Raw genomic sequence first — 21,338 nt, 5'->3', positions numbered from 1 at the left:
TTGAGTTCTTTACCCGGCTCCTCTGAAATGCTAAATAAAATTTGTATCTTTTAAATTTTCTTAAATAACAAACATGCTTTTAAAGAAACAATATATTTGTAGCGAACTACAACTATTTGAGTACCTCTGAGCCTCAGAGTTCAATGTATCTAGTGTGTAATAATTATATTTATATACTTTTACATACAAATATAATATCTGATATACGTGTGCCTGCATGTCATACATGTGTGATGGTGAGTTAGTTCTTGCCAAAGCCAGAGCAGCAACAGTTTCTTTGAAAGTCATGTCTCCTCACTCCTTACTGCAAGTGACCCAGGGTACAGTCTGCCAAAGGAGAATTGTTTGATCTCCAGGTCTTCTGTCATGTGTGTTTGTATAATCGGTTCAGTTGTGGCAATGTGTACACACCAGAAAAGTATTGCAGAATTGCCCTGAAGTGTGAAGGGACTGTTGCAAATGAAGTGTGGGAAGATAAATACCTGAGGATCAAGAGAAAAATGCGTATATGACAAATTGGGAGAGGTGAGAAAGAGAATGGACAAGGAGAAAAACATCTGTCTGGCCATGGTGTCTAGGCGAGGACATGTGTCACATCAAAAGTGACCTGGAAGCCAATGAGCTTCCAGAGTTCAGAGTCCAGGGTTTTGGTGAGACAAATCAAAGATGTTAAACCTGAGAATGAAGTTGACTTCTCCTTAGAAACACATTTCTGAAGTGAAAGGTTTTGTTGCTGTGGTTTTTACTTTATTTTTGCATGCCTGTTCTGTCACTGCTTTCACCCCGTGCCAGTGCAAAGGAGAATGTATTTGTTTTTACCAAAGAAGGAAAACTGGATGAGCCCTGTCAGCAGTGATGGGGAATGATACGGTCATCAGCATCTCCAGAGTAAACAAATGGCAGAAAGCTTGGCAATAGACTTTATTTTGCTGCTCTTAGCAGCAGTAGTGTGTGTATGTGAATAAAAAGGATTTATATCAGAAAAAAATATTAACTTACAGATGTTGGATCACTGAAACTCATAGTCTTGGCACTTCTGCAATAAAATCAAGCTGAGGGTAAGGCATCCGTTTCTTCAGCGAGCAGATTAAAGTCTGCAATGCCAGTCTTAATTATCCTGTACAGACTATTGTTATGGGTAAAAGAGAAAAGAGAAATACAAGAGCTGTTGCTTTTCTCAGTCATGTGGGCAATGGACGGAGCCTGGGCTGGTTGCATCAAGAATGCTAGTGAATAGAGATGTTTGGGCCAACAAGGCTGTGTCTTTGCTGGCTAAGTGTCAATGGAAAAGGCTGGCTGGTTTCTTGTCATGACAGCTGGCAGGAGACTCATAACGCAGTAACCACAGCGTTGGTGCGTGGGGAAGCTGCACACTGGAAAGCTGTTCTGTATTTAGCTATAATTTCCCATCATTGACCTGCTGGTTTTTGTCAGCACCGTAGCTCGCTCTTTCTTTAAATACAGTACCTGATGTGTCTCTTGTAGGAAAGATACTAGTAATCCATGTGTTCCTGTCTTACAGCTCCTTTAATTACAACCAGAAATTTTGCTTCACTTTCTGACATCTTTTAAAATGTGGTGGTTTGGTTGGGTTTTTTTGGTTTGGTTGTTTTGGTTTTTTTTAATGTGGTATTTTAATTTTTTTTTATCCGTTGCTGACATATTATTGGGATTATTCAGAACATGGGAAGAGAGGGTAAAGAATGGAAAAATGTAACTTCTGGATGTCTAAAATTGATGGTGTGTGTATAAAAAGTACGAAGTTCATGTTTAGCCATATTATACAATGGCTTTGAGAACCAGTCCCGGTTAGACACTACAGAGGAAGGTGGTGAACAGAGACTTGAGATGTACTTGCTCCATCCAAAGAATGCATTCAAGAAGCAGAGTGTCTGCGGGATAGGAGAAGCTCATCTCAATCTTACCCTTAGGTAGGTGACCAGTGGTAAGATGTGCTGAAGGAAGTGGTTAGAGAAGTGGAGAACTAGAACTTCCTTCAGGAAAAGGAACCTGACTGAGGGCTGACAGGAAGCTCGGGAACAGGGAGGAGAAAACTGAGAAGTTAGTAAAACCAAACCAAAAAGGAATAGGCTATGGTGAGCAATGTGGGTGAGTGATGACCAGATAACTGTCAGGTTGGTGTCTTTGTTACTGGGTGTCCTGCAGAGAGGGGAAAAATAAGTGAAATGAGAAATTGTCTCTGTTAGTGAGAGAGCTACAGGAGGGCTGAAGATTGAACAGAGATGCAAGGACAAAGCAGTCATCAATGTGGGAAGTGGTGCTACTCGCATGAATACAGAGAAGCCCCAGGGAAAGCTGACAGAAGCAAGGAGGCTGGGGGTGACAGCAGTATGGAGAGAAAAGATGATGGAGATGGTTATTTGAGGGAACTACTTAAAAGTAGCAAGAATGGTAGAGGGGAAACCTCTTTCTGTGTGTCAGTGATCCAGTCCAGGACAGAAGGAAGAAGGAGAGTCCTGGAGGGGTCATCTGCAGAGGCAGTGCTGGGCAATGTGGGGAGCACTGTGAGCTGGAGACCGAAGTGCGGGTGGTCTGCAGGGCTGGGGTGGATCTGAGAGACAGTGACGAAGTCCCAGTTTACCTCTTCCCCGTCCTGTAGGTAAGTTATCTGAAAGGTCCCTCTTGACCAGAGGAAGAAAAATTGATCCCATGATCACATTCCTGGAACAAATACAGTATTGCTTTGTACTGTTTGAGCTGGGAAGGCCCCTAATGACTGTATTGACTCTATAGGTCCAAGACTAGAGAGCTGTTAGATCATTTCATGTGATTCACTGTGTAACAATTTCAGTGACTTACTCCTTGTGACAAGCCCCCATGTTTCATTATGCATGTGGGCTGTCTGTTCACCAGTTCTATCTACAAATTTTACTCTTTCCTTCTGAAACACAGCCAACAGTGCTGTTACATGTATTAAATTATAAACTGAACAGCTCTAAAGCTAAGACTGCTGTTCTTGCTATTTGGCTGCCGTTTGGCATTCAACAGTTGGGAATATCAAGGGCTTCTGCAGCTCTGCTTTGAACATGAGACTATTGGAAAAACAGAGCTGCCACCACTAAAAATGCAGTAGCAGTTGGGCTTTTGCATAGGAGATGGCACGTCTGCTTTCCTTTCTTTCATGTCCTCTAAGTCATTTTGTTCCATGGCAATTTTGCCTACTTCAGTTCGTTTGACCATGGGCGTAAAGGTTGCAAAAATATTTGTAAGAAGATTAAGGTTTTGACTGTTTTCTAGAATACAGGCAGCTGAAAATAAACTTGAAAGTTTAATTAAAGGATTTAGAAAGTTTTCCCAGGAATCTGACTTGCAGAATGATACAGCTGACGTAACAGGATTTATTCTCTTTGCTGCACTGTACAGTAGAGAGCTACTACCATTACATTTCTTCTGTTTTTATCTTCTTCCATGTTTTTTCTTGCTGAATAGCTTTTTCAATTCATTACTGCACCAGAAATTCCCCTGTGCTCAATATGAGAATCATCGGCATATTTATCATCTATACTCATCACTGTAATCACCTTTTAAAATTACCTCTGATTGTAGCATGCCTTATAAATGGCCACTCATTCATGTGCCCACTGGTCCTAAGCCTCTATTTAGAGGTGTCGTTTAATTTCTTAGTTTCTAAGTATGCTTAGTTTAACGCAGCTAGTGAGTGTACTTCAAAACTGATGGGAATCAATCCTTTGAAACAGTCATAGTTAATTGGTTTGTGTATAATTTTAACTTTTTTCAGAGCGTGAATGGAAATGAAGTTTTATTTGCCTGAAGTAGTCTCATTTCTGTCTCTTAAAAAACTTTGCTGCTTAGATCACCTTTTCAAATTACATGTTAAGTCTATGAGTGAGAGAGCCTGAAGTCCTTGCTAGTAAGTGTTATAGAAACTGTTTTTCATTACAATTGTAAAAAATGTCTACTCTCATTGAGGTATTTTTTCATGTCTGGTTTCCTTCCTCACTTTGTTTCACAATCCTCCAGAGGCATAAAGGTTCATAAAACATAAAATTAATAACAAAACACTGCCTCAATAGTGTAAATTTAGCATTCAGGCTTTTCTCACTCAGGATGTTGCTACAGTTGGGGAAAAATGGCACTTGTGTGTTTCACCCCTTCCCATCCTCTCCAGACATCCACCGCCCGTGTGTAGCACTACATGCACTGGCGCTCCCTCTCCTGTGCTGGGGGAACGACAAAGTAGAAATGTGCAGAAAGAAGCATCACAAGCTCAAGATGTCACGTGCTTGGGCTCTCTCATTTCCATTTTCTCTACCATTTTTCCTCCTCCCCTCATTTTTATTTTTATTATCAGCTGTATTCTCTCTGTACCTTGATCCTCCTTTTTGTTGTTGTTGTTGTGTCTCCTAATCCCTCTTCTCCCTGAGTCCTGCCATCTGTTTCCCACCCTCCATCCCCTGTGAGAGCAGAGGGGACTCCTGGCTCTGGCACAGGGAGGCTCCCAGGATGCACAGGTGGTGCTCGGGTTTTCCCTCCCTTTATTTTCCAGAAAACCCGCTGTCCCTCTCTCACGGTTGGGAGCAGATGGTCTTTCTGCAAATCCCCCAGGTGGCTGGCTCCCTTGCAGGCACAAACACGTGGCCTGAGAGCAGCTGCCCTGGAATTTTCAAAAAGGTGTAAAAGAAAAGAGGGGGGTTTTGAATTAACACCTTTCTGTTTAAGTGCTGTCCATTCATTTCAGCTTGTGGGTCCTTTGTCTTCCAGGAGCTGCCCCAGACCTAAGTGTTTGCATCCTGGGTTGTGGGAGGACACTGTCTTACTAAGGTCAGCTAATAGGCCTGGGTGGACCCAGCAGACTTTCTTCCCAGCCGTCTAGGAAGGACTTGTGTCATCCCAATGAGCCAGCATAGGGAAGCCTGCACATTCCTGCTTATGCAGTTGCACAAGGAAATTTACTACCTTATTAAATTAGCACAAATCAAGCCTTTTGAAAAACACGGCAGAGTCATTCACTGCCGAGGACGCACGACTGAATTGGGGATAAAGATGGCTTGCTCTTGCTCAACATGCATTACAGGATAAATGCACTGTCCTGAGTGCAGGACTTGGCTGCTGCGTTATGTGATAATACTTCATGTGCTTCTGAGTCTCTTAGTAACCTTGAGCACTCCACTTAAGTGTGTGGTATCTCAGCTCTCTTGTGGGTGAGATAAAAGTGGAGATGGGTAATTAATCCCCTCCTGGCTCATTCTGAGGTTTAATAGAAAACTCTTTCTAAAGCACTAGGTGATAGAGAGGGTTTTTTCATACTCATACCATATTTCTTCTAAATATCTCCTATTAGTAATGTTATTCTACACATCTCCTGTAAATAATGTTATTCTACAAGGCTTTAAAATGTTACTCAAACCTATCTTGAGTATGAGTGATCTCAGAGTGCCTTAATGCCAACAGTCTCTACCCCATGGGAAACAACTTCTGAATGAAAGCCCAAGGAGTTGAGCTCTTTAAAGCCACACAAGATCTTCTGAAACACTTGTGTGGCTGGCAGAGTAGATCTGCTAAGTGGGCTTTTCAACCTTTAAGTGTTTCTAGTGGGTAGTACAATCTCATTTTCATTACATGTGCATAGCATGTCTACAAGCATAAAATAATTTCTTTTAAAAGACATATTGAAGAAATCCTGACAGCTAAGTGTTCTGTGAAAGCTGCCAGTGGAGAGAGCAGACTGCCAGTTGTTACCTTTAAAACAGTAGCAAACTAATAATCTTGTGACTACCTCAAGTCTTCTAATTTCTCACTCCTTTCTATAAACTCTGGCTTGGCCTTCCCTGTCAAAGGGCCTTGCGGTGTCTGCCTGATGGGAGGGCCCGACTGGGGACAAGGTCTCAGAATGGCATTTGCAGGCAAGGCCAGTCCCTGGTGGGAGAACTTCACCCAAGGGTACTGAGGGAGCTGGTGGAAGTGCTCACCAAGCCACTTCACATAATTTATCAGCAGTCCTGGCTCACTCAAGAGGTCCCAGCTGACTGGAGATTAGCAAATGTGACACCTGTCTACAAGAAGGGCCTGAAGGAGGATCCGACCTCAGTGCAGGGGAAGGTTATGGTGGAGATCATTTTGAGGGCCATCACTCAGCACGTGCAGGGCAACCAGGTGATCAGGCCTAGTCGGCATGGGTTTATAGCTGCTTGACCAACCTGATCTCCTTCTATGACAAGGTGACTCAGTGGATGAGGGAAAGGCTGTGGATATTGTCTGCCTAGACTTCAGTAAAGTGTTGGATACCATTTCCCACAGCATTATCCTAGAGGAACTGGCTGCTCATGGTGTGGATGGCAGTATGCTTCGCTGGGTCAAAAACTGGCTGGAGGGCAGGGCCCAGAAAGTGGTGGTGAATGGAGTTAAATCCAGTTGGAGGCCAGTCATAAGTAGTGTTCCCCAGGGCTTGGTATTTGGGCCTATTCTTTTTATTATCTCAGTCAACAATCTGGATGAAGGGACCGAGTGGACCCTTGATGACTTCACAGATGGCACCAAGTTGGGCAGGAGTGTTGATCTGCTTGAAGGTAGAAAGGCTCTACAGAGGGATCTGGACAGGCTGGATTGATGGGCCAAGGCCAATTGTATGAGGTTCAACAAGGCCAAGTGCCAGGTCCTGCACTTGGGTGACTTGTAGGTGGGTGTTGGTCTCTTCTCCCAAGTAACAAGTGATAGGTCAAGAGAAAAGGCCTTGTGTTTCACGAGGGGAGGTTTAGGATGGATATTAGGAAAAACTTCTTCACTGAAAGGGTTGTCAAGCATTCAAACATGCTGCCCAGGAAAGTGGTTGAGCCACCAACCCTGGAGGTATTTAAAAAATGTATAGATGAGGTGCTTGGAGACATGCTTGGCAGTGGTAGGTTAATGGTTGGACTTGATGATCTCGAAGGTCCCTTCCAGCCTAAATGATTCTATGATTCTAAAATCAGGAAATCAGAAAACAAGTTGTTTCCTAAGCTGCCTGCCCATGGCCACGCTGGCTTGCATGGTTCTCAGAGTGGAATTAACCCCCGTGGTAATTTAGGTCAGTGAGCCTTGGTGCATCTGCAGGGATGTGACAGCTTAATTGATGAGTCAGTTTAATTCCAGTTCCCCAGCCCTGGGTCCTGCACATGCCTCTAACTTGCTGCCAGCGAAGCCTTGCTGCAAGGGGCTGGTGTTGGTGGAGGAACACAGTTAACGCTCAGAATTTTTTTTCTATTTAGTGACAGGAGGAATTAACACCAAAGAAAAGCAGGGTATAAAATGAAAGCATTAATCCCCCAGCTATACGCTCTGTGTCAGGAAGCATGCAGATGTACAGGGATGAGAGGAACTCTACGTGGTCTGTTTCTCTCTCCTCTTCTTCCCCCAGTGTGCATGAGGACAGGCTTTTCCTGAACCTAACTCCCTAATGATTTTTTACTTCCCCATTGAAGCTCTTCACCTTCCATCTCCCTTTATCTATCTTTGATATACATCATTTTTTTTGCCACCCAACAATCCCCACATAATTTCCTTGAAACAAGACCTGGAGCTGGCTCCAAGCCACACAGGTTCCCCTGGTGCAGCTTGCTTTCTCCTAACCTTCGGAGGTGGCCGGTGGGGTTTGTTGGTTGCGGCAGAATTCCCAGCAGTAACAACCTGCCGGTGCCTCCTCCCCACCACGGCTCCCCGAGCATATGGGGAGCTGCACAGTCTCCCTTCTACATCACTCGGTTTTTATCCCTCTTAGCACATGGGGTTTGCGCTTCAAAGTGTGAGCAGGCTTTGATGCAGAACAGAGGCAGAACTTATTTGCTAAAAAATCTCTTGGAGACACTTTATATGCACAGAATGGCATTCAACTTTGTGAAGTCTGGGTGGCAACTGCTTTCAGAGAGAGAATTTAGGACAGGCGCTTTCTTTGAGAGTAACCCTCCTTCGCTTACGCCCAGGGTGTTTTTGTTTCGTTTTGGTGGGTTTTTTTTTGTTTTTTTTTTTGAGGGGGTGAAGAAGTGGTAGTGTTTTGGTTGGGCTTTATTGCACCTTTGTTAAACAAGACAAAGTGATAAGCATTGGGCATGTGTGTTGAACTATTTTAAGGGTATCCCCCCTGTCGTTCACATTGGTCAGAAAAGCCTCAGAAAATGTAGGTGATGATAGCACATCGAGGAAAAAATGTCTTGCTGGATTTGAGATTTTAAACTAATGTGTAAGAACTGTGTTGTTACATCAAAAGTATGGTAACGTTACAGTGGGCACATATATATTCTTCAGGCACTTGTTCAGAGGTCCTGTTTCTCTTTTCATGCAGATATTTTGGAAAAGATCACTTGCAAGTACTAAACTTGTTGTACATATGTACTGATTCCCTTTTTTTCCTCTCTAGGTAAAAGTATGGATGAAATTAAGAAGCTGCTGTTGTTGGTTCTGGGATGTGCTGTACAGGTGAACATTAATTAAAGGCTTGAAAAATAAGATCTTTTTTTTTTTTTTGAATCTGTTACTTTTTTTCTGAACTGAGAAAACCCACCCAGAGATCAGTGCTGTATGAACAAATCTCCAGCTCAAGACAGCTTGGGAGCTGAAATTGTGAGAAGGCACAATAGGTGAATGAAAGAAATGCAGGGGAAAGGAAGCACAGCTTGTGATAGTGGTAGCCTCAATTTGTTGGCAATGCTTAATCAGCCACAGGATGTGTTCTCTTGCAGCTAAGTAGTCCACTTTGATAACAAAGTGGGAAGCGATAAGCTTTGAACAGTGTTCTTAAGATTTTTGTTTGTTTATTTTCTTACTATTTTAAAATACAGATTGTAGTGCCAAACAAATAGATAAGTTAACAGTCTAAATATTTGTTTAATGAATTCTGAATTTATTTGCATAATCTTGTGATTGAACATTACATGTAGAAAATCCGAAATGAATAGATACTTTGTATATTCATGTGGGGATTTTTATGTGGCACTTGTTAAAATAACTAGACAGGCAATGTATATGGGAAACTCCCCAGAAATGCACGACAGTTACCAGATAAAGAAATCAGTGTTCTGCTCACCAAACCTCCATGGTGGTAAACAATAGACACGTTGGAGGCTAGCCTTTGCTTATAATTGATCGTTTGTAGGTCTGCCTAGTGTTTTTGTCTTGCCTTAGGACACTTACCCAGCTCAGCTATGTCAAGTCAATTATGTCAGGGTGAAGCTGTCTACATATGGCTGCTCTGAACTATCTCAGCGTTGCATTGCAGCACAAAGAATGAAGGTCTGATTTGGCAAGCTGCTGTGCATCCTCATTCCCCATTTATGGGTCTGAGGTTCTTCCCAGTGAAAGAAATGGCTGAGACTCAGAACCAGGCCCCAAAAGGACACTAAAAATGAGTTTAAAAAAGCTTTAAGTAATGCAGAGTTGTTACAAGAAGGCAATAATGTTGTTAGTGTACAGTCACAGATACACAGATAGCAGATGTCTGCCTCTTTTAAAGCCTTAAGTAAAAGATTCACTAAAATCTATTTGTCTGAAATGTCACTCATTTTTATCCAGAATGTTTCCCCATCCCATTTTTAATCTAAAGCACATGTTGGTTTAGTCCAACAAGCAACATTATGCCTTGCTGTGAATAGTATCTACAGTGATGCATCTCTTTTCATTGCCAAAACCAAGCAAAATGCAAACAGCAAAGCAGACAGGTTAAATGATGCAATGTAAATGTAGGTTTGTGTTTGTGCAGCTCCAGTAATGAAGTTGTGATGATTTCCTCCGGCTGTTGCCCCACCTCTTGATCTCATTGCATGGTGAACTTGTTTTTAAAGTGCAAAACCAGCTATTTAGCAGTCTTAACTGTACTGACTGTAAAAAGTTTAAATAATTTAATGCGTAATTCATTTTATACTCCATATGGAGCAATGAAGTGTTATACCTTCTAGTGTGACAAAATGAAGATCTTCAACGTTTGTCGTTAGCAATGTGGGTTTTTTTTTTTATTTACATGAAAAATGGTGCAGTAAATCTTAGGGTATATTAGCACTGTTTCAGGATGTGTTTTCTTTTAACAGTGTGAAAGAAAAGAAGAGTTTATTGAAAGAATAAAACAACTGGATATTGAAACTCAAGCTGCCATTGTGTCACACATTCAAGAAGTGAGACTTTCAATATTGTCTATTCTGACTTTTTATCTCTCCTTTCCTCAACAAGGTTTTTTTTTCTTGCTATGAAATCTTAATGCTTGGAATTTCATAATCGATTCATGAACTTTACAAAAAAAAAAGATTTTAATATATTACTGCCATCAAATTATAAGATGAAAATGATAGATGCTGGGAACGTTACTTGGCTCAGTGGTCTTCTGAAGAAATGCAGTGGTAAATGCCTGGCTTGCCAGTTATAGGCTCTGTAGAAGGAATTGTTGTAAGGATAAACATGTAATATTTCCAAAAAGAATGTATGACTTAGGAGCTGCAGTGCCCCTTGTAGCAATGGTGCAGGTGCTTAGTCCCCAGGTCTGGTGGTAGGTGAGACATGGGCTCCCCAACATCTTGCCTCTGAGCTCAGATGGTCTTGAGAAGTGTACTCTGTGGTTGGAATTGGACATAAACTCTCTTTTTAAAGAGAAGTTTGATCCAGCGACAAGTATTCTTGGACTTCTAAGGTTTCTGTAGAAGGAAGGCGTACAGGTAGACATTAGGAGCCAGATTGCTTTGGAGACCCAAAGGAGAGCCATGTGGAAATGGTCCCTGCTGGGAGTTGCCTCGCCAGGAGTGGGCACTGACTGTGGCTGGCTTTCAGTGCTGCAGGTGTAGAAAGCCCAGTATGCTCAGATTTGAGGAACAAATAGTGAAAGTCTAAGAGAGGAACTTTTTTCATAACACTTAAAGAAAATAGTTCTGCTTTTAAAAAAAACTAAAGTTGTGATCAACTAAGCACATGGTAATGAGAAAAGCAGGAACAGTCTTTAACTGACTTGAGAAATTGCCTGACATTTCTGTTACATGATTCAGAGGAAATCAGCTTGGTTAAGATAGCAGTTGAAAGATACACTGCTAGCAGCATCCAGAGGCATTTCTGTTAAAGGCAGGTCCTCCCAGCTGTATCAGCTGCAAATTGCAAATTCATAGAGTCATATAGAATGGTTTGAATTGGAAGGGACCTTAAAGATCATCTAGTTCCAACCCCCCCTGCCATGGGCAGGGACACCTCCCACTAGACCAGGTTGCTCAAAGCTCCATCCACAACTTCTCTGGGCGACCTGTTCCAGTGTCTCACCACCCTCACAGTAAAGAATTTCTTCCTAATATCTCATCTAAATCTCCCCTCTTTCAGTTTAAAACCATTGCCCTTCATCCTATCACTACAATCCCTGATAAAGAGTCCCTTCCCATCTTTCCTGTAGGCCCCCGTTAGGTACTGGAAGGCTGCTATAAGGTCTTCCTGGAGCCTTCTCTTCTCCAAGCTGAACAACCCCAACTCTCTCAGCCTGTCTTCATAGGAGAGGTGGTCCAGCCTTCTGATCATCTTGGTGGCCCTCCTCTGGACCTGCTCCAACAGGTCCATGTCCTTCTTGTGCTGAGGACTGCAAAGCTGGACACAGTACTTACTTGAACCTGCTCCATTAATAATTACCCTTTAATTATAATTAAACCTTTGGGTCCTGTCACACACCCTTGACCTGCTGGCCACACTTCTTTTGATGCAGCCCAGGATGCAGCTGGCTTTCTGGGCTGTGAGCACACATTGCCAGCTCAAATTCATTGAAAGCAGGGCTGCTTCTCAGTGAGACAACAGCTTGACTGTGCAGTGTCAGGGAGGATTTAAGTCCCTCAAATCCCTGTGGTGACCACCTCAGTGCTTGCAGTAAGAGAATTTCATTCTTCTAATATGCAAGTACACATGCTGTTGATATATGTATCTGATCACTTTTAAAAATCAACCTTAATAATTATTAAAAAGAAATCTAAATACCAGAAATTTCTGGGTAGTGTTACAGTTAAGGTAGTTGCGTTTCTTATTTACAGCCTGCTTTTGGTGAAATGGGGTATGTTTTTCAATTGATCAGTAGAAGAACTTGGGAGCAGCAGCATGTACAGCAGACAAATTTACAAATCAATCAGTGGAAAGATATTTCTTTTGTTCCTGTTCCTAGGTGACTCACAATCAGGAGAATGTCTTCGACTTGCAGTGGCTGGAGCTCCCAGATATGGCCCCAGAAGAACTAGAGTCTCTCTCCAGGAATATGGTTTTCCACCTCAAGAGGCTCATTGATGAGAGAGATGAATGCACAGAAGTAAGATGACTTACCTCTCCCATATAGAGCTTATGTGAAGCTTCAGATGCAGGCTCCGTTCCTTCTCTTGTGTCTTGTTTGTGCACTGGGTTTCTATTTCTTCTGCACCTTTCTACTACACCTCTGAAAATCGGTGGAAAGATTTTTGACTTTTCCATTGATTCTCGTGTAAACACTAAGGCATGGTGAAATGATTGGTGAAGAGGGGCAGAGTGATTTGTCTTGAAATTTTTGTCTCTGTGTGTCTGCTCAGTCATTCGTCTTTAAGTGACTGCTTGCCTTTCTCTCCATTGGTATCTACCATCATGGGTTCCAGTGTCTTCTCTAGTTTGTTTTTTTTTTTCTGTGTGAAGATGGCCCTCTCTGTTGCTGACTCATCACTTCCTTCAGATACCTGGAGGAGGCTTCTCCCTTTCTTTAACCTGTTAATTTTATGTCATGCTTTTTACTGTGATTGTTGTCTTAGTTAAAACTCTTAGTTGTTACAGGTTTTTATGAATTCTCCAAGCAAAAAAGACTGCTTATTTTTAGCAGGGGAAAGTTTTGGTGGTCTGAGCACAGTGGAGATTCCTTTCTTCTTCTGTGTAACCTTCCCTCCTGGCTATCACTTGAATTCTTTATAATGCCAGGCTAATAATTTTCTATGCTTATAAATAACTTTTAGGTACTTGAAAAATAATGTATAATTATACTGTTTATCTCTTGACACTACATAGTTCTCTGTACTTCCAGGTCATTGTAGATCTCACTCAAGAGAGAGATTATCTGCAGTCTCAGCAACCACCAAGTCCTCTGAAAGCACCAAGTCCAGATTCTTCACCAAACCCAGCCAACCCTCTTTCTAATGAAGACAAGCAGCACCTTGCAGTTGAGCTGGCAGACACAAAGGCTAAACTGAGAAGAATCAGACAGGACCTGTGAGTCACAAGTGATTTGTGCTTCTATAAGTCTATATTAAGTTTTGTGCATCCTGTCAGCTTCTGTACGCTGGACTCCATGGGAGCGGTTGGAGTCACATCTTTCAAATTTTTTATTCATAGCAGTAAGAAACTGCTGGGTGTTCCATCTATCTTCTTTCTTAACTGGTCTTTAAACACAGTGATGACTGCTTCCATTTTTCTTTTTGTGTCTCATCTCTCTGCTGCTTTTCAAAATGCCAACTTCTGGCTGTCCTTTTTAATTATTAGTGGGAAGTCTAGAGGCCAGTTTAAGCTAGCTATGAAAACAGTAGCATCAATGAGATTTAAACAGAGGTACTTAGTATAAGAATAGTTGCAAACTCAGATCCGTAATACACGTATGGTATCATGAGGGAAAAAACCCTTGCTTTTATGAAGCTGTCGAGATGAAGAGGCTCTATGTTCAGAATGTGCTAGGATATTTGTGTCTTCGTTTCAAGATTTTCAGCAGTGTCCATATAATCAACATAGTTTAGGGGGAAAATAGAAAAATCTTAGTAAGAATTTTTTTATCTTTTTCAGGGAAGAGAAGTCTGAGCAGCTTGTAGATTGTAAACATGAAGTTGAGCAGCTCACCCTAGAGCTGCAAAAAATAAAACAAGAGGTAAGATGGGCTCTTTTTATTGTGAAAGTTTTCCCTATTTAAAAAAGCCTGTTTCAGTGTGAGGCTAAAAATACTACTACTATGCCTATTTTTTAGTGAAGAGATCAAGTTACTCCAGCAAGCTTTTTTTCTTATTATGGCTATGGCATAGCAATGCTGTGCTTTCCACTTTACTGGTGAGAGCAGTTTCATCTTCTCTTCAGCTTGCAAGTAGCCCAGTAATGCCTGAAGCTTATGCAGCACCGGGCATTAGAAATGGCAGAGTCCCAACAGGCTGAAGAACCTCTCTGTCTTGTAGAGAGTTTACTGTCTAATGGGAGAATTCTCTTACTCCTGAACCCGGGGAATGCTATTTACCTACACTTAAAATAAGCAAGTAAATAAATAAAAATGAAGTTTAAAGAACATGCTTGTCCTGGCTTGAGGGACACAGAACTAACTTTTCTTCTAATGCTGGGAAAAAACTGCACTTTTAGAAGACTCTGGTGTCTGAATGAATGAAAATATTTACTTTATAGCCAGCTAGGCTATGCGGAATTCAAGGTCTTAGTGTTTTTGAGCCTTGCCAGGTGCAGGGACAAGGAGTAGCAAGGCCTGGGCATTTGACCCAGGGTGGCCAACAGGATTATTTCATACCATGAATGTCACATTCAATATAAATTAGAAAAGTTTGCTGAGGAGTTCTCTCTCTCTTGATGATGGTGGTCCAGAGAACTCCTTGCCCTGGTGCCAGACCCCTGAGCCCTTCCCTTCCTCCTGAAACCACAGTGCTTGTAGTGTCCAACATTTGCTGTCCCTGCCGGGAGCGCACAGCTCCCTGCTGATAGGGTTGGCTGAGTATATCTTATATCAGTATCGGGATTAATATTGGTTCTTTAGTATTATTGTTAATTATTTAGTCTTATCCTATTAAATCTATTTGTATTTCAACCCTTGTGTTTCTTTGTGTTCCCTGATTCCCCTTTCAAGAGGGAGAGTGGTCATCAGGTGATAGAATAATTGTCTAAATGACAATAAATCATTTTGGGTTTTCTCAAACCATAACAACGCTTTAAAGTACTAAGATTTTTCTCTCCCTGCTTATTCCTCATTTCTCACAGAATATCCACCTGGCCTCAGATGCTCGCTCTGCCCGAGCGTACAGAGATGAGCTTGACTCTCTGAGAGAGAAGGCAAACCGCGTGGAGAGACTTGAGATGGAACTTGTTCGGTGCAAAGAGAAACTTCATGATGTGGATTTTTACAAAGCTCGCATGGAGGCAAGTGAAAATTGGGATAAAGATTTGCCGAGTCGTCCTTAACGTTTGGCTTTTGTTGTGTTACCGGTTCATGTGCCCTTTGTCATTGAGCTGACTAGCAAAACATCAGAGCAAGTGGAAATTTTGTAACACACGTCACAGTTACTGACTTAGCAACCTTGAAACTTCTTTCAGTGGCAGGAAGGGCTTGGTGCACACAAAAAATAAATACCCATTAGTTTTAATAAACTCTTCTTAGTAAGCAGGACAGACCTCTTCTGGATGCTGCTGCTTTCTAGATCTTTAGTCTAGCCTTGAAAATTTACTCTTAGGTAAAATGCCTGTGTTAGTTGTTCCTTTGACCAACATTTTAAATGTCATGCATAAATCACCTAAATGAATGTCTGAGTGTTTTTCCTTAGGGTTTTATGGCAGGTGCAACTGTTGTTAAAATGGCTGGGCATTTTTAAGCATGACCTCAGATGACAAATTCTAGCCACCCCTTTTTGCAACTGTTGCTTGTAGTAGAAAGGAGAGAAAATTTGGATCTTCCCTGAGCCCAGCATGTCAATGAGAAATGTAGAGCTTTGTTCCAGTTGTCATGCCAGCTACTCAGCTTAGTCACCTGCAGCTGTGCCCATCCTGGAATTCTTAACTTAGGTTGGAAAGGACCTTGGGGACCATCTAGACAAACTCCTCTTTCACAGCATGGTTGACCATAATTTAGGTCAAACTGCTCTTATTTTCTCTCTTTTCAGTGCTTTGAGCCATTTTCACCTAAACTGTCAGTAATCCACATACGTAACACTTCAGCCAAGGTCAAATGAATATCCAGACTTGCTGAACACATGGAGGTTCAGTAACTGACAATCTCACTATAATTAGATAAATCCCAGTTCTGAGGTAGAGTGATGTTGAAGCTCACATTTGCCAGGCCTCTGGCTGAGAACACAGACCTTATTTCTGCTCTATAAACTCTACTTTGTACGTTATTTTTTTTTCCTCTCTCTAACCTAAGGGGCTAGCTAGCTGCTGCTTCTTATGAATAGGTTCACCAAAGTGGATAGTTATGAAATGTAGTAATAGACTATGAAAGCCTGTCTTCCCTCTCAGTAATTCCCAGTTTACACTGGGAAGTTTGAAGCTCTGGCTCTCTCTGGTTTCCTCCCTCAAGCTGACAAATCAGCCACGCATTAACCTGGCACACTGGCTATCAGCGTGGCAACCTGGCATTTCCCTTTTGGCTGTGCACTGGAGTTGTTTAACTTCTACTTGCTGCTCAGGTAATTTAGGCGGAGGTAGGAGGGTAGTTTTTTAGTCTTGTCTTCATCTGAGATCAAGGGAGTAGCTGTTTCTGTTCTTGAGTTCTCAGCCTCCTTTCTTGTCCTAGAGCCAGCAGCTTCCTGCTCCGCTGTCTGCATGCTAATATTGCTTAACACATCCATCAGTAAAGAGCCCCCCACTTGAGTTTCAAATTTGTTCCAAGTTTTCTCACTCCCTCTTCCACTCCGTCAATTTTTGGTGAAAGCATTGAACGTCAGAGATGAGTGCTGGCTCTCCAAGGATACCTCCCTGCAATGCAGTAATGGGAAAAAGAATATTTCCCATGCATATGACCCTTTTCTAATTCCAGGCCAACAACAAAAGTTATTGCTGCTGTAGGGGCTGAGCTCTTCTAATATGTGGCAGGATTGCACAGCTGTCTGCAGGCTGCTCTGTGGTCTAGGATACCCAGAGAGCTTCACATTCTCACCACTCCCTCTCCCATCATTGATCAAGTCTTGGCACAGCCATGGGCTGCCAGTATTGAGAAGTGGCAGCATCAGGCAAACTCCACTGGTTTCATGCTGATACATTCAGAGGATTCCACAGGGCACTAATCTGTCCTTTTTGTTTATGGTCATGGAGTAGCACAAAGGCTGCGCACATTAGCCAGTATCCAATTTTCCATGATCCCTCCATTTTCTGTCTTACCTGCCTCAAGTACTCCACCCCTCCAAAAGAAGGATTAATGGCTGGAGTCAGTGTCTGCTTAGATTCCTCCCACTCCCTCAAAAACTTTTTGGTTTACAATTCCAAGTTGCAGGCTTTGTGCAGGGATGTAATGTAGCAGAGATTTTTACCACTAGACAATACGGTGCTGATTCATCTCATGGCATTTACTGGTTGTGTCTGGCTTCCTAAGCTCTAAGTCTTAAGACCCAAACAAATCCTACAGAGGCCCAGCATTGAAAATGTAGGTGCGTAAAGTACAGCATAAGCCACTTTTCTATGGTAATGTGATACCTTAAGGCTCATAGGGTGTTGACAGCTGTTAATAAGCAGTGCCAAATTGGCAAGTAAGAAGAAAAAGTGGCTTTACCTTTATGCTTCAATGCAGAAAGCTATTAAATGAGCACTTTAAAATCTCTTCCTTCTTGTAGTTCACATACGCATTTGGTGGTTCAAGCAAAAAGTATGGAATGTGCTCTGTGGATGGTACTGTGACAAGCTTTAGGAATTGCAAGCTAGCTTACAAGTTTCTGAAAGTACATAATACAAATAAGCAGTGGTGGCAGGAAGGGATTTAAGGAGCTATTGCAGAAGGAGTGCAAAAGGAGCAAGTCTGTCTGTGTGAACATAGCACGTTTAGGCATACGTGTTGTTTTCCTTCTCTGTATATCTTGACAAAGTTGTTCAGAAATGGCATTTTAATTTGACCATCATTCAAGGAACATGGAGATAAATATGTTCTGGAGACCTTCCTGCTGGGGTGGCTTAATGAGGTCATAACTGTGAATGTGGAGGAGCAGGCTTAATGCAGGGCTTCCTCCAAGGAGGTGTTTGTCTCCAATGCAAAGCTTCCCTCCGGCATTCCTCTCCATTGAACCTTGTGGTGCTCCAGGAGATCAGATTATTTTCTGAGGCCAGGGAGTCTGCCTTGCCCATTCTTCGTCCTTCTCACCGCGATCACATTTCCTTGCGGGAGGAATTTCTGTGAATGTTAGGGAAAAAAAAGCAAAAGCATCTCTTCTACATTTTCATACAGCTGTCTGAGGCAACGTTTGATTGTCACAAGATGTTAACTGTGTCGTGGCTCAGTAGGGGCACCTTCTGAACTGCCAGAAGGGAGGGGTTTGAACTCTGTTTAATAACTAGGTCTGGAAGCATGTGCGAATTCTCTAGTTTCAGATTTAAAAAATCTGATTGCTACTTTAGTTTCTGAAAATGTTTTCCAGTAGCAACACACCCTGATTGTGCAACCACTTAACCCTCAGAGTTAATTGTAACCATATGAGTACACAATATACATTCTTAAAGCTATTTCAAGGCACAGTGATACAGGATCAAACCACAATATGTGATTTATTTTAGAAATTCCAAAAGCAGAATTATGTATGATGCATATTAAGCCATCACAATTTAAATGATATAAACCAAAGGGTTTTTTAATCCCTTGCCTAATAAATTCAGTATATTTAAAAAAAATAAATCTGCAGCCAACTATTTAAGATGTTGATTTAAAAATAAACTCTTAGTTACAAAATAATATTGGTGGGTTTGTTAATTAAAGAAAAAATAAACATTAATTCCACTGGAAGCACCACCACCCCATGACCACTACCTGCTGATTGTCTAACAAGTGTGATTTTCACTGAATTTCACTGAATTTCTAGAGTTGGAAGGGACCATAGAGATCATCTAGTCCAACTCCCCTGCTGAAGCAGGATTGCCCAGAGCTAGAGCATGTTACTCAGGACTGCATCCAGGCGGGTTTTGAAAATCTCCAAAGAAGGGGACTCCACAACCTCCCTGGGCAGCCTGTTCCAGGGTTCCGTCACCCTCACCGTGAAGAAGTTTCTCCTCATATTTGAGTGGAACCTCTTATGTTCCAACTTGTGCCCGTTGCCCCTCGTCCTCTCAGTGGGAACCACTGAAAAGAGTCTGGCTCCCTCCTCCTTCAACCCTCCCTTGAGATACTTGTAGGCGTTGATAAGGTCTCCCCTCAGCCTTCTCTTCTCCAGACTAAAGAGTCCCAGCTCTCTCAGTCTCTCCTCATAAGGGAGATGCTCCAATCCTTGAATCATCTTTGTAGCCCTACGCTGGACTCTTTCTAGTAGTTCCCTGTCCCTCTTGAACTGGGGAGCCCAGAACTGGACACAGTACTCCAGTTGTGGCCTCACCAGTGCAGAGTAGAGGGGGAGAATGACTTCCCTTGACCTGCTGGCTACACTCTTCCCTATACAACCCAAGATACCATTGGCCTTCCTGGCCGCAAGAGCACACTGTTTACTCATTGTCATTTTACTGTCCACCAGGACCCCTAGATCTTTCTCTTCAGTAGTTGCCTCTAGCGGGTCCACCCCTAACCTATACTGGTACCTGACATTTTTCTTCCCCAGGTGCAGGACCCTACACTTTTCCCTGTTGAACCTCATGAGGTTCTTCTTTGCCCAGCCCTCCAGCCTGTCCAAGTCTCGCTGGATGGCAGCACAGCCCTCCGGGGTGTCAGCCACTCCTCCCAGTTTGGTATCATCAGCAAACTTGCTGAGGATACACTCTGTCCCCTCGTCCAGGTCACTGATGAATATATTAAACAGCACGGGTCCAAGTATTGACCCCTGGGGGACTCCACTGGTTACAGGCTTCCAACTTGAACCTGCTCCATTAATAATTACCCTTTGGGTCCTGTCACACAGCCAGTTCTCAATCCACCTCACTGTCCCCTCATCCAGCCCATACTGCCTCAGTTTCCCAATGAGGATGTTATGGGAGACAGTGTCAAAAGCCTTGCTGAAGTCAAGGTAGATGACATCTGCTGCCCTCCCCTCATCCAACCAACCGGTCATGGCATCATAGAAGGCTATCAGATTGGTCATACATGATTTACCCTTGGTAAACCCGTGTTGCCCACTTCCAATAACCCCCCACTCTTCAACTTGTTTGGAGATGACATCTAGCATGAGTCTCTCCATCACCTTCCCAGGGACAGAGGTGAGACTAACTGGTCTGTAATTCCCAGGGTCCTCCTTCTTGCCCTTTTTGAAGACTGGAGTGATGTTGGTCTTCCTCCAGTCCTCAGGCACCTCTCCTGTTCTCCACGACTTCTCAAAGATGATCGAGAGTGGTCCAGCAATAACGTCTGCCAGCTCCCTCAGCACTCGTGGGTGCAACCCATCAGGGCCCATGGACTTATGAATGTCCAGTTTGGCCAAGTGGGCCCGAACCTATTTGTAGCCAGATACATATTTTAGCTGAACTATCCCAGTTATCCCAGCAACTTCTGGGAGATGTTAGCACTGACATGGTTTAGTTAGGACAGTTTTACCTTCCAAGCCTTCAGGGGTAACTCTACAAAGCTCCCATGGAGTAATTATTTAAATTATATGAACTTTTCAATATTAAGACAACCTCAGATTATGGCTACACCACTGAGCAATGTTGACCTCGCCATAGCAGGCATTTCCACCAGGTTATTAATTTAAGATTTCATCAGAACTGCTTTGAATAGACATGTCCACCCCTCCTGGGCGGGCGTTCAATGGAAAGTGCTTGAGTCTTCCATATATTGCAGCTCCCAGTGATGTGTGGTTTGTACCAGAGCCTGGATACGTGTACGTACTTGGCACATAGCTTGGCTCTTCATGAGACACTAAAATAACTAGTTCCTGCTTGGTAGGCAGTTTTGGGGATAGTTCTGAGGCCATGTTTTTGAGGTCAGACACCACCTTACTTCTTAGGGCTGTGGTCCAGGTTGGGTGTGATGACCTAGCAAAGTAAACCCTTGTCACGTTGCTGTTTCATTGCAGATATTCTGGCAGCTTACATGACACCCAGCACATTCTGTGTCGTATGCTTCCTCTGGTCTGTCATCTGGTTAGTGTCAGCCTTTTTAGTTTGAAATGACCCTGTTAGATCAGACTTGGCCTAAAATGCTGATTCTATAAAATTAGTGATTCAGTATTCTTATTGTTCTACTTACTTGCATACTCAGACATGTTAATTGCGGTCATTGAACCACTTCACAAGCACTAACATACTTGTCCTTTGAATACTACTATAGTAGGGAAATTTTTCCTCTCATATTTTGCAAGTTGGTAGCTGACCCACTGGGAGATGAAGGGCACTATGGTACTGCATGAGGTATACTTTCCATTTTATGCCATCTACAGTCAAGATGCAGCAAACAACTAAGATTGCTTGCTATGTAAGGCTGTTAAATCATGGGTCCCTGTATTATCAAAAGGCAAAGGGAATGGCTATCATCAGACACTCTTAACTTATGCTTTACAGCTACT

The 21,338-nt window shown here is 42.6% G+C and overlaps 1 protein-coding gene across 3 annotated transcripts in view; it reads left to right on the top strand.

The window, feature by feature from the left end:
- The window catches only part of CCDC88C (coiled-coil domain containing 88C), a 114,074-nt gene that overhangs the window by 54,767 nt on the left and 37,969 nt on the right, over positions 1 to 21,338 (top strand). The window contains exons 1-6 of one of the 3 annotated variants that reach the window (XM_014957470.1): positions 8,368 to 8,430; positions 10,035 to 10,118; positions 12,119 to 12,259; positions 12,992 to 13,176; positions 13,741 to 13,822; positions 14,923 to 15,081. In XM_014957470.1, coding sequence (XP_014812956.1) covers positions 8,380 to 8,430; positions 10,035 to 10,118; positions 12,119 to 12,259; positions 12,992 to 13,176; positions 13,741 to 13,822; positions 14,923 to 15,081 — 702 coding nt within the window. In that variant the 5' untranslated portion in view covers positions 8,368 to 8,379. Of the gene's footprint in view, positions 1 to 8,367; positions 8,431 to 10,034; positions 10,119 to 12,118; positions 12,260 to 12,991; positions 13,177 to 13,740; positions 13,823 to 14,922; positions 15,082 to 21,338 lie in introns of those variants that run through there. The other 2 variants (XM_014957469.1, XM_014957471.1) reach the window with 2 other exon arrangements.

Source organism: Calidris pugnax, unplaced genomic scaffold (assembly GCF_001431845.1).
Source record: "Calidris pugnax isolate Ruff unplaced genomic scaffold, ASM143184v1 scaffold211, whole genome shotgun sequence".
Lineage (NCBI taxonomy): Eukaryota > Metazoa > Chordata > Aves > Charadriiformes > Scolopacidae > Calidris > Calidris pugnax.
Note: the sequence above shows the minus strand (reverse complement) of the source record. Positions and strands in the feature narration are given on the sequence as shown.